Raw genomic sequence first — 13,500 nt, forward strand, 5'->3', positions numbered from 1 at the left:
TGGGCATGTGTCCTGACCGGGAATTGAACTGGGACTTCCTGGTTCATAGGTCGACCCTCAACAACTGAGCCACACCAGTCAGGCAACTTCACTCTCTTCTTGTCTGCATGGTTTCTGACATGAAATCCACTGTAATTCTTCTCCCTATTCCTCTAAAAGTAAGGTGGTTTTCCCCCTCTGGCTTTTTTCAAGATTTTCTCTGTCTTTGGTTTTCTGATGTTTGAATAGCATAGACGTCGATATCAAATATCTTGATACTTCCTGAACTCCTGCATCCGTAACGTTCTCTGAGTTCCCTGCATTTGTGGCTTGGTATCTGTCATTAATTTTGAAAAGTTCTCAGCTCTTTCAAATATTTTTCTTCATTCTGTCTTCTCCTTCTGGTATTTCAATTATGCCTGTGTTACTCCTTTTAAAATCATCCCACAATTCTTGAATATTCTGTTCTAGTGGTTTTGATTTTGTTTTTTCATTCTTTTTTTCTATTTACATTTTAATTTGGGAACTTTCTATTGAACATACCTTCAAGTTCACTGATTCTTTACTTGACTATAATCTACTGGTGAATCCATCAAAGGCACTTTATTTGTTACTGTGCTTTTTATTTCTAGCATCTCCTTCTGATTTTCTTAGGGTTACTGAATTTCTCCTTACATTAGCCATCTGTTCTTTCATGCCATCTACTTTTTCCTTTAGAGCTCTTAATATATCAATCCCAGTTATTTTAAATTCCGTTTAATAGTTTTAAACTGTGTGTCATAGCTGAGTATGGTTCTGATGCTTACTTTGTCTCTTTAGACTGTGCTTTTTCTTGCCCAACTTTCTGTTGAAAGCTGGACGTGATATATTGGACTATAGGAACCGAGGTAAATAGGCCTTTAGTATGAGGTTTTATATTCATCTGACAGATCTCAGCTATTACTCTTTGTATTCTCCTGTCTCTCCAGATTTTGCAGCAGCTATTTGTCCTGCAAACTCACTCACTTCCTGGAAGGGTCAAGAAAAGTTGATTTTCAGTTTTCTCAGCTTTATTTCCTATTGTAAATATGTGAGTGACAACTTCCAACTTCTTTATATGTCAGAGCTGAAACTGGAAGTTTCTCAGCCTTCTTTTTTTTTTTAATATATTTTATTGATTTTTCACAGAGAGGAAGGGAGAGAGATAGTCAGAAACATCGATGACAGAGAAACATCGATCAGCCGCCTCCTGCACATCTCCCACTGGAGATGTGCCCGCAACCAGATACATGCCCTTGACCGGAATCGAACCTGGGACCCTTTAGTCCGCAAGCCGATGCCCCATCCACTGAGCCAAACCGGCTTTGGCGTTTCTCAGCCTTCTTATTGGAATTCATTATTTACCTGTTCAGCACAAGTCTTTGTGTAGTAAACTCTCTGCATTTTTGTCTCAAAATGTCTTTATTTAATTTCCCTATTAAGTGATCATTTACCTGAGTTATAGGTTAATTGTTATCTCTTAACATGTGAAGATATTTTCTAGTGTCTTCTGTTGATGTTTTAAAAGTTCCTGTCAATCTAAAAGTTATACTTTCTCTCATTGCTTTTATAGTTTTTTCTTTGTCTCTGATGTTCACTTTCACTACACTTTTGCCTAGACTTGCATTTATTTTTATTTAACTTGCTTGGGATTTAGAATGTCTGTTCAACATAATGATACATGTCTTGCAACAGTTGATTCTACAAATTTTTCTATTTTTTTTTTCCAGAGCAACAATTATATGTATGTTGGACCTTCTCATAAAATTTAGTTTTATCTCTTACCCTCTCTTTCATATTTCCCAACTCTAGATTTCTGTGCTGCATTCCTGGCAATTTCTTCAGCTCTGTCTATCAAATCACTGCTTTTCTTTTCTTTTAAATTTTTTTTATTGATTTCAGAGAAGAATGGAGAGGGAAAGAGATAGAAACACCAATGATGAGAGAGAATCATAGATCAGCTGCCTCCTACACACTCCCCACCAGGGATTGAGCCCACAACCCAGGCATGTACCCCGACCAGAAATCAAACCTGACCTCCTGGTTCATAGGTCAACGCTCAACCACTAAGCTACACCAGCAGGGTTCAAATCACTGATTTTCTATTCAACTGTGTCTTATTTTGTATTTAAAGAAATGAGTTGAATTTTTAAAATTCTGATGACTAAAATGTTTATTTCTAGAAATTTGTTTTATTCTAATCCGATTATCCTTTTTTCGTGATGTTTTATTCTTTTGTGATGTTGCTAGTCCTTTTTTCATATCTTTAGACATTTGATAGTCTCTTTCAGATTGCTAGTTTAGGTTCTTGGAGAACTGATTTTCCTGTTATGTCTCCTAACTTGTCCTTGTTTCCTTATGTGGTTTGCAAGTTGTTAATTGTGAGCTCACCTTCAGTAGTTATCATCTGTACATACTGGATTGTAGAAATATGTGCTTCTAATTGGCATCTCAAGAAATATAAGCCTAGTTTTATATTAATTTATTTTCTTGGGTTTCTTGTGAATGATATAAAGTGAGATACCATGTCTGTATATGGTGCAGCTTGCGATTTCAGCTTCTCATGGGAAACTTTTGTTCCACTCTGAGTCCCATGTAGGTGAAATTCCTCAGCCTGTAGGTGAAATGCCTAGCATTTATTCCATGGAGAGTTTAGTCCTTCCAGGTTTCAAGTGTTTTGCAGAAGTTCATGTTCCAACTCCCATATCACATAAGTCTAAGGCCATATCCTTTGTCTCAACACCAGCATTAAACCCCAGCCCCTGTTCACGAGGAACTATATCCAGGACCAGTGCCCCGGGCCACTGGGACAACAGTTCAAACACTTAAAATTCTGGCTCTGAGCTCCTTCTTAATTCCTACCTTCTGAGGATTTCCCTCTTTTTATTTAAACCTCTGATATATCAAAATAACTTATTGTTACATTTGATCCAGTATTTCTATTGTTTGAGATGGGAGGGGAGTATTCAATTGTTCAGATTTTGTTATCAAAACCAGAAATCTAGGTTCCTTTTTTGTGTAATTTACAAAATAATAAAGGCTTGGAGTTTTTAAAGACCTTTGTGAATAGCCAAATTTCTCAAGCCAAACTTCCAGTGCACTCTCAAAACAAACATGCTGTAAAACTGAAATTACCTGTTCTATTGACTTTTGTTTATTGCAAAAACTGCTTAACCTTGTTCACGGGGAAATACCTCTACTCAAAAGTCAAGTTTCACACAGTACTTTTGGCTGTATCTGTTGCTCTTCCTTTATGCCACATGGCACAGCACAGGTGGTCGATGTCACTGACATAACATATCTGTAAAAATTTCTTGGATGAATGAATGAATAAATGAAAGAAAGAACATCCAAGCAAAGCACAGGCAGCTCTTTGACAATTCGCTCATAACCTTTAAATCTCACATACACAGAATTTGCCTGTCATCTAAAAGAGTAGAACAGACAGGAGGAAAAATTGTAAACAAGTCAAAATAAAAACAAGAGATGAAGTTCCAATTTGTTTTATCTCTTACAGAATGTGTGATCTGGAATGGATCTCAAGGATGACCCAGCCTAATCCCCTACCCCAAAAGCAGAAACCATGACCCAGAGAAAAATGGCAATCCCAAGAGCCATCACAAAAGCCTGGGAGCCCACCCCGTGCTTTTACACTATGAAGGAACGTGTTCTGTGTTTCCTTAAATATTCCCCAGTCTTCCAAATCTGGCACAGTGATTTTTTGGGGGGGTAGACACCCTTCTGTCTGATCCTCAGCAAGACAAAAATACTCAGAATACTCAGCTGTTTAGAAAAAATGTTTAAACTCTTTAAGAAAAAGCAGGCACCCCCAGATAAGACTCACGTCAGCAGAGAAAGTAAAGAAGGCCGAGGCCCCACAGAGTCTGGGTAATTTTCAGCCTTGGGTCATGTTGAGATGATGACAGTAGAAGGACAGGGGAGGGTATGGCTGGTCTAGAGACAGCCTGTACCTCTAGAGATCTAGGGAGCAAGAATTCCAGCATTGCCATTATCTCATTCCAGAGGCAAGATGACATCCAAGTTAAATGTTGTCTAAGCATCTCAGCTCAGAAAGAGGAGGTTTCTACCTCCACGCCTCATGCTGGGAAGAACTGGAAAAAGAACTCCTACCTTCTCCCTGCTACTATCACCCTCTTGTAGCTCCTCCCATGGGAGAAGTCACTCATCTGACTGGTCAGAGCCCAGGACATTCACGGGGCCATGTTTACTTCTGGGCTGCACCACTGTGCCTTGGGTTCAGAAGTCCTCCTCCAGGTTATCAGGCTTCCAGCTGGCAACTAGGTCAGACCGTGCCTGCTTCCCAGGAAAGGCCCAGCCATGACCTCACTCAGTTCCACTTTCTCCATCTGCAACTGGGTGGATGAGCCATCTGCTTCTTTAATCTCTAAAACACTTGACTCTTCTTCCCTTCAATACCCAAGTTCCATAACACACCAAGCCCTCATCAGAGAAGTCAAATGCAAACCATTCAATTCTCCTTCTCATCAGAATTGAGTTGATGGAACTGAGTTCATGGTAAAGTATATGCCTGTAGATAGAAGCTTCTCCAATGAGGGGAGGGGGGGAAGCATTTTTCCCACAGGTACCTTGGGTGGCAGGAGGTCACAAATCCCCTAAGTAGTAGCATATCTTTCTGGAGCATCAAACTGAAAAATCTAGGAATGGCTACCCCAGAGTATCTGTGATGTTTTTTAATGTAAGCTGGGCTATTAGAAAGGCTATAGTCTTGCACAGTGTGTGTGTGTGTGTGCGTGTGCGTGCGCACCAGCTCACAGTCTGTGGCCCCCTCAAACAAAGGAGAAGCCCAGCCCATATGGGGCAGTGAGGGGTCAGGTCCGGCCGCAGTTAGAGCATCTTGTGGGCAAGCAGAGGGACGGAAGGGTCGTGGTGGGGACAGAGGGCTGAGGTTGGGCTTCAAGTTGGAGGAAACCCTGAGGGGCTCTTATGTGGGGAACAGAGATCCCACAGTAGCAGCAGAGACAGGACAAGAGGCAGGAGGCCCAGTGAAGGGTGCTTCCAGGTGAGCAGAGTAGTCCAGACTGGAGACTCAGGGCTCTTTGGGCACACCGTCCCCAGAGCAAATCCAAACCTCCTCACCCGCATATTCCAGCCCTCCGGGATTTAAGTCGCCTCCTGCTTCTCCAGCCCGTCCCTGACCTCCTTTCACTCACCCTGCATTCCAACCTCCGAGGCCAGCTTGCAGTTCCCTGCCACACCTGCATTTCTTCAAGACTTGGCCCACACTGTTCCTTCCGCCTAGAATGCCCTCCGCAGCCGACTCTGCAATCTCCACAGATCTGGATTCTGCCCCCTCTCAAGGCGCAGCACTAATGACACCTCCTCCAGGGAGCCTTCCCACTCTCAGCCCGTATGCCTGTCTCCTCACATCCCTCCCCCGCCCCTTCTCCTGGTGGGCAGAGACCCACTACACAAGGACATGAGCTCCCTAGAGGAAGAAACCATGTCCGGCACCTCATCTTTCCCCCACAGTCCCAGCCCTTTTTCTGACTCAGGTAGGCAGGTGCTCAAGGCCATCCCCAAGGACCAAACTCATCATGTTCAAAAACTCAAACCAGCCCCTTCCCGGGAGTAGGAAGCCCACAGGGGTAGGCAATGCTCGCCCAGGCCGACCGGCCCAGGGAAATCCCACTGTGCAGAGGGCACCGCAGCATATGAGAGCAGGAGGCATTTCTGGTGGCTTTCTCTGCTAGACAAGGGACAGGCCATCTCCCAATTTAACCCCCCGTGACCTTTGAACTTCCCGGGAGGTCAGCAGCACGTCCCCCTTCCCCAGCTGTCTTTCTGTCTCTGGCCCAATGGGAGGGAGGGCCCTGGGCCCGTTCCATTTTGTGCCCGTATTGATCTGTTGGCAGCAATGGGCTGGATAATTAGCCAGGAATTAGGGTTTCTATTACAGCCAGGAGGCTGCTCCAGCTGATTTATCACCTGAATAATTTACTGTGATTGAAAGGAAATTAAAATGAACTCCATTTGACAACTGTGAGCTTTTATGGGCTTTAGTGAAGGCTCAAAGCCAGATTAATAGCCTGGTGTTGGTTAATAGTCTGCCGAGAGTAAATACGGCAGGCTGTGCTCCGTGGCAGCCTTCCTGCGAGGCCGGCCGGAGGAGGGACCAGCTCCCGCCAGGAGCACAGCGCCCACAGCGGCGTCAACTCGAGTTTTACTGAAACAGATTTCACCGTGCGAAACAGAAATGTGTGCGCACACGCATGACGCCACCAGCAGTTGTTACTTTATTTCCCCTCTTCTCCTCCAAGGTGATTTTTACTCACTCCACATGTAGGGAGAACAGAATTGCTTTTTCAATAACCATTTTGAAAAGGAAGTGTTTCATTGCCCCAGGAGCGTGTGCGCATTAACCCCTTCCAGCCAGGGCCAAGGGTTTACTAAGTTTCCCTGTAAAAGAGAGAGGCCTGGGCCCATCCACCCGGGGTCTATCTTGGGGGGAAAAGCAGCAAGGGGAGGGTGGGCTCTGAGCTCATGGAAGTGACTGTCAGGACCCCAAGCTGGCCCTGAAGAAGGCTCTTCCCATGGGCGTTTGGGTGGGTGATTAGGAGGATTTGACCACCCAAGCCTATGGCAAGTCTCTGAAGGTTCTGGAATAACAGGTGAACTCTGTGTGCAAAAGGCCGATGCTGAAAACCAACCAATCAGAAAACCGGCTTCTAGAGTCTTTGGGAACATGAAGACAGAAGGCAAGACGTCTTATACAAGATGAAACCTAAAGATCCTGGGGTCAAATTCTAGCTCTGTGGCCTCGACAAGTCCCAGAAGCCTCCTGGGCCTGAGCCTGGGAGGCACACTCTGGAAAGAATGTTCCGATCTGTAAAATGGGGCTCACCAATCTTGCCCAGCCTGCTCAGCAGACACTTACATGGAGAGTTCAGGGAGAGAAGGGATGTGAAAGGTCTTTGAAAACTGCACAGTGTCATGCATAGGTGAGGGAGATCACTGTTGTTATTGCTGCCGCCACTGCTGCTGTCATTGTTATCACAATTACTGCTGCTGGAGATATGGACAATGAATTCCAAAGAAAAAACGACTTACCCACCAGGGCAGAGCCAGGACTCAAACTCCAACTCCAAGGCCAGCAAATGCTCTTTCTCCTCCACCAGGCTGCTCAATGGATGAAACCGACAGCAAGGCCCGCACCCAGGCCGCTAGCCCTTGGAGTCACAGTTCCGCTCACAATTGAAGGGGCCAGCTTCAGCGGCCAGAGCTCCAGGCCCTCTTCCTTGCCCGCTCGGGGGCTCACAAGGCAAGGCGAAAGCAAGCATGAGGGGGCTCAAGGAACCTGTACCCTTGACGTGCCTGCCTTCCCAGCCTGCAGCCCCTTGCTCGGACCATCATTTGTCCAAAGTGATTGGGAATCAGGAGCGAGGGTACGTCATTCATAGTCCAGTGCCTGTGTGTGTGCCCGGCAGCCCTGCGGCCTCACCTTCCATCTCTCCTCATTACTGCACATTACCGGGAGGCGAAGCAAATTAACCAGAAAGCCCTGAGTCAGTCATTATCCCACCACAAGGTTCACCTGCAGGCCCCGCCTCAGCCCACACAGTCAGAGACAGGCCTGCAGCCGTGTCCGCTCATTCTGAAGGACACCGCACAGCGAGACTGCTAGAAACAGCCCTCACGATGTTTGTAATTCAGGTCTCCTTTCCAACAGGCCCCATCTCTGCATGGGCCTAGCCACCTGTCCCCCAACACCTCCTCCGTAACATCCCCCTTGGTGCTCCGCGCTGAGGCACCGTCTCCACTCATCAGGGCTACAGAACCTTCTCCCTTGCCTTGCAAAGTCTGAATCCATCATATTACCCCTGGGAGCTGGTGCCTGATTCATCCTCCCTCCCCTGGGAGCCTGACACTGTGCCAGACTCACAGCCCAGAATGCAAGAACTATGTTGGCTAAATGAGCACATGAGTGTCTGAGCAAGGGAGTGAATGAATGGACACACGGGTGGACTCCCCCCAGTTATGAAGCCCTGTAGTCTCTGCCCAGTCTTTCTGGGCATCCTAAACCAAATAAACTACGATTCAGATTCTGAGTTTCCGTGAGGATCATGGGAAACACAGAGGGAAGCAGTCGCTGAGGCTGAATGTTTGCACTGAGAAAGTAAGGGCTACTAGAAGGCTGGTGCCGACACGCTAGAGGCTTTGTGCCTGGGCCCTCGCTCCTCACCACCCACCGACCGGATGACCTCACACAAACCCTGTGCCCGCTCTGGACCTCTTAAGGTGGAGGATGAAAGCTTGCAAGCGCTAAAACTATGTGCTCTTATCAATGGTTGGAAAATAAATGTTCTCCCAGATTCTGGAGGGAAAGGTAGGCTTCATCTAAAGAAATTTTCCTGGCTGAATTCCTCTTCTTTCTCCTCCGGCGTCAGGTGAGATGTGGCTCTGGCCGTATTTCAGAAGGGCCCTGGGCAGTGGGAGAGGCTGTTTGTGATGGAAACAGACTCTTCTCCCTACAACCCAGCAGCTAGAGTGTGAGGCTCAGGTCTGCCCGACCCATACAACGGTCATTCCCAGAGGGGAAGGGGGAGACTTACTCCACTTGTAGGAGAAAGACCAAAACCCTGACCACAGCCTACTTGGCCAGACCTCTCTCTCCAACATCACCACCCACCCCTCTGGGCAGCCTGGCCCCTCAAGCACAGCCTCTGGGTTTCTTTCTGTTCTTTACTCCTTCCCCCTCTCTTACCCCAGGGCCTTTGCACTTGCTCTTCCTTCTGCCAGACACAATCTCGCACTCCCAGGTCCCTTCTCCTGATTCAGCCCAGCCCCTTCTGGGCTCAGCACAAATGCATTTCCCCTTCAAGCCGGCCCAGTCTCTGCTTTGTGCTTTTGAAAAACCTCAGACATCCCCTCCTCAGCACCTAGCACATCTGTAATCCACAACTCTTTGGGTTATTCTTATTGTGATTCTTCCACACATCGGTAGACTCCCCGAGGGCAGGTCCAAGCCTGTCTCATTGGTGAATGTACCTCTAGTATTCGGTTCTGTGCCATGCACATAGTACACACTCATCAATGCTTGTGAAGTGAATACACGACTTGCTGTGTGGTGAGAGGTGGCCAGACTGCCACAGGATGGTGGCCCTGAGGCCTTGCACACTCCTCATCACCAAGGTCTCCTCTGGCACCTCCCCTCTCCACGAAGCTTGTGCACACAGCCTATGTGACTTTGAATGGCTCTTTCAGAAAATTTCAGAAGCATCATCTAATCAGCAGGCAGAGGAAGCTCAGCACGGCCAGTCCTCACCACCAGGACCAGATGGAAAAGTTCTGAGAAAGCCATTGCTCAGAGGTCTCTCCGACTCGCCCACCACGTGGGAGCTCTCGGCAGGCAGCGGTCATGTCTGAACGGCACGTGCCAGCAAGGAAACCAGCTCAGGGCCTAGCACAGCCTGTGCATCAGGAACTAGTCTCCTGAATTGAATCTGGCCCTTATCCAGGCCCCAGAGCCCCTCACTGGGCAGACCCTTTCTGGTCCCATCTCTGTGACCATAAGCAGAGACTGCTTCTCTCCAGGGCAGAGCAGGGGGGCTGCTCAGCAAGGGGCCTCCTCCTGCTTCCTTCCCTCTCTTGCAAATGACTCAGCTGGGTGTTGGTCCAGTGAGACACTTCTCATTTCCAGACTCTTGGATCCAGCCTCTAAAAGCATGACAGGGCAACCTGACGAGAGGGCTGACGGTGGGTGCCCACCAGGACCACCATAACAAGGCCGTAGGGTGCTTACAGGTTTCCCCTTCACCCTGACAGGATAATGACCCGAGACCACCTCAAGCGGCCCTAAAGGTCATTACACCCCCTGGGAAAGGCCGCCATTCAGCAATGGCAGAGCCGCCAGACAAGTCACGTCCCCTCCTGGCCGGCAGGAAAGACAGAGGCACCAGGGCAAGAAGTTGCCAGAGCCTCGAACATGTCCTCCTGACCTCGTGGGATGCTGTGATCAGCCGAGTTTGGCCGAGAACAAGGGGAAGCCGCCTCTGAGTAGAGCTTGGCGTTCCCACCTGCACGCAGCCAGGCGCCTGGGGAGGACACCCAGGCCTGCGGGTGGGGAGAGGTGTGGCAGGCGGTGAGTCGCGGAGCTTACCTGCTCAGGCTTGATGGGCTCCGTGGTGGTGAAGATGTCCGAGTAGTGCTGCCTCTCAAACACGCGGTCCAGCACCTCCAGCTGCTGCTGCGTGAACAGGTCTCCCCGCATCTGCTTCCGGAGGAAATCTCTGCCCGGCAGTGAGTGACCGTTCGGCACCGGAGACTCCTGAATCCCTTTGATGGGCATGAGAGAGGAAGGATGAGTGCGGCTTACACACGTTGCTGAAGAAAGACGTGGCAGACCCTGAGACTGGGAAGAGGCCCTGAGAGACCCATGAGCTCAGAAGCAGACAAAGTCAACCTGCCGGTTAGTGCACAGCCAGCCTTCCATAGCCACGTGCCAGGCACTGTGCAAAGCCCTTTGTGCATGCATCATCTCATCTAATCCTCACTATGACCCCAATGAAGACGATATTATTTTCCCATTTGTCAGATGAGAAAATTGAGGTCTAGAAAGATTGAGTGATTTGCCTGGGAGCTGGATCTCAGGTTGACCAGAGGCTTAATCGGCAGGTGCCACTGTCTCTCTTGCACTGACATTCCCCCAGGGGGGTACAATTTTGTCCCAGAGTTCACGCCACTTCCCAGGTCATTTGCCGCTACACTGTTAGGAAGGCTCTTAGGGAAACAGATACTCTCATACATTCTGGTGGAAACTTATTGGTCACAAACCTACGATAGACAATTTGACAAAAATCTCTCAAGACCACAAGTGCACATTCCCTTTGATAGAGCAACTGCACCTCTGGGAATTTATTTTATAGTTGGACTTACACATGTGGGAAGTGACATAGGTTCAGGTTCTAGTAGCAAAAGACTGGAAACAACCCAAAGGTTTATGTTGGAGGAGCTCGTTAAGTAAGTCATAGTGTGGCCACACCCTTGAATACTGTGTGGCTGAAAAGAGGAAAGAGGATGTCCTTTGTGAATAGATATGGAAAGAACTTCAAGATACATTATTATATGAAAAATAAATAAGTGAGAAAAGCACAGTATGCAGAGTACAACCTATTGTGTAAAATTGGAGAAAACAGGATTTTATATAATGCATTATAAATTTATATATAATATACATCCTATCTAATAAAGAGGGAATATGCTAATTGACCCTCACACCATCGTAAAGATGGCAGTGCTCACAGCCAATAAGGAGGGAATATGCTAATTGACTGCCCTGCTCTCAAAGATGGCGGCACCCACAGCCAATAATGAGGCAATATGCTAATTGATTGCCCCGCTGTCAAAGATGGCAGTGCCCACTCCCCTCAGCCCCACCAGGGTGGCAGGCGTGTGGCAAGGCCAGGCCCGCCGCTCTGCACGCCTGCTTCTAGAGTCCCCCAGTCTCCTCAGCCCCCCAGCCGCCCAGGGCTGCCCGAGGCTCAGGTAACCAGGGCTGGCTAAGGCTTGCACTGTCGGCAGTGGCAGCAGCAGAGGTGTGATGGGGCGTCACCTTCCCCTGATCACCGGGTCGCCTCCCGCCCCTGAGGGCTCCCGGACTATGGAGGGGGCAGGCCGGGCTGAGGGACGCCCCCCCCCCCACTCCAGTGCATGAATTTTCATGCACCAGGCCTCTAGTATATTAATATATGTTATATAGCTATTAATAAGATACATTATAATTATGTAATTATATAATATATACTAATATACATATACAATATATTCCACATAATGCATATATATATTAAAATACATATAAAATGCACATGTGCACACACACACAAAGGAACTCTGGAAGAACATGAGAAACATTCCAAGTGGTTACCCACTCAGGGAAGGAGAAACTAAGTGGAGGTAAACAAAGGGGAGGGAGAATTTTTCATAGCATGTTTGTTCTGTTTTGTTTTAGAACTTTAAATGTATTGTCTATTCAAAAATGCAAATTAAGGAGAAAGTACAGGGGAAACCAAGATGGCGGCATAGGTAAACACCGGAGTTAGCTGCCTCGAGCAACCACTTCAAAAATACAACTAAAAGACGGAACGGACATCGCCCAGAACCACAGGAAGACTGGCTGAGGGAAAATTCTTCAACTAGAAGGAAAGAGAACAGCATACGAGACTCAGAGGAGGCGCAGTGCGGAAAATACAAAGGTGCGGAGGTACGAGTGCAGAGCGGGCTGGTAGCTGAGGGCGTGGTTGTCGTTTTCAATCGGGAGGGAGTCTCAGATTCTGAGCTCCAGTTCTGGGCGAGTCTCTAGGGACCCAGGCTCAAACGGGAGAAGCGGGACTGTCTGGCATCAGTCGAATGCGAGGGCAGGTTTGCAGCGGTTGCTGGGACTCTGAGAGGCAGAGCCTCTGGGGACAGGACTGAGAGCAGCCATAACTGCTCCCTCCACCCGCTCTGTTGATCCCATGCGACCCACCCCGCCCAAGCCCTGCGCAGAGCCATTTGCCAGATAGCCTCAGGCAAAGGCTAGATTAGCACCTCCCTAGAGGACAGAAGTTTTCCCACTGCAGACACGCTGATTCTCACAGCCAGTTGGCCTGGAGGTCAAATCCCCCTAGTATTAACTACAACAATCAAGGCTTAACTACAACAAGACTGCGCACAAAGACCACTAGGGGGTGCACCAAGAAAGCATTAAAAATGCGGAGACAAAGAAACAGGGCAAAACTGTCAATGGAGGATATTGAGTTCAGAACCACACTTTTAAGGTCTCTCAAGAACTGTCTAGAAGCCGCTGAAAAAGTTATTGAGATCTACAAGAAATCTAATGAGACCCTCAATGTTATGATAAAGAACCAACTAGAAATTAAGCATACACGGACTGAAATAACAAATATTATACAGACTCCCAACAGCAGACAAGAGGAGCGCAAGAATCAAGGCAAAGATTTGAAATGCGAAGAAGCAAAAAACACCCAACCAGAAAAGCAAAATGAAAAAAGAATCCGAAAATACGAAGATAGTGTAAGGAGCCTTTGGGATAGCTTCAAGTGTACCAACATCAGAATTATAGGGGTGCCAGAAGATGAGAGAGAGCAAGATATTGAAAACCTATTTGAAGAAATAATGACAGAAAACTTCCCCTACCTGGTGAAAGAAATAGACTTACAAGTCCAGGAAGCCCAGAGAACCCCAAACAAAAGGAATCCAAAGAGGACCACACCAAGACACATCACAATTAAAATGCCAAGAGCAAAAGACCAAGAGAGAATCTTAAAAGCAGCAAGAGAAAGAAACTCAGTTACCTACAAGGGAATACCCATACGACTGTCAGCTGATTTCTCAACAGAAACTTTGCAGGCCAGAAGGGAGTGGCAAGAAATATTCAAAGTGATGAATGCCAAGAACCTACAACCAAGATTACTTTATCCAGCAAAGCTATCATTCAGAATTGAAGGTCAGATAAAGAGCTTC

The 13,500-nt window shown here is 47.5% G+C and overlaps 1 protein-coding gene across 2 annotated transcripts in view; it reads right to left on the reverse strand.

The window, feature by feature from the left end:
* The window catches only part of PAX5 (paired box 5), a 164,488-nt gene that overhangs the window by 88,266 nt on the left and 62,722 nt on the right, over positions 1–13,500 (reverse strand). For both annotated transcript variants that reach the window (XM_059657352.1, XM_059657353.1), the window contains exon 6: positions 10,136–10,311. In XM_059657352.1, the coding sequence (XP_059513335.1) occupies positions 10,136–10,311 (176 nt within the window). The remainder of the gene's footprint in view (positions 1–10,135; positions 10,312–13,500) is intronic.

The sequence above is a fragment of the Myotis daubentonii genome, chromosome 11, assembly GCF_963259705.1.
Source record: "Myotis daubentonii chromosome 11, mMyoDau2.1, whole genome shotgun sequence".
Lineage (NCBI taxonomy): Eukaryota > Metazoa > Chordata > Mammalia > Chiroptera > Vespertilionidae > Myotis > Myotis daubentonii.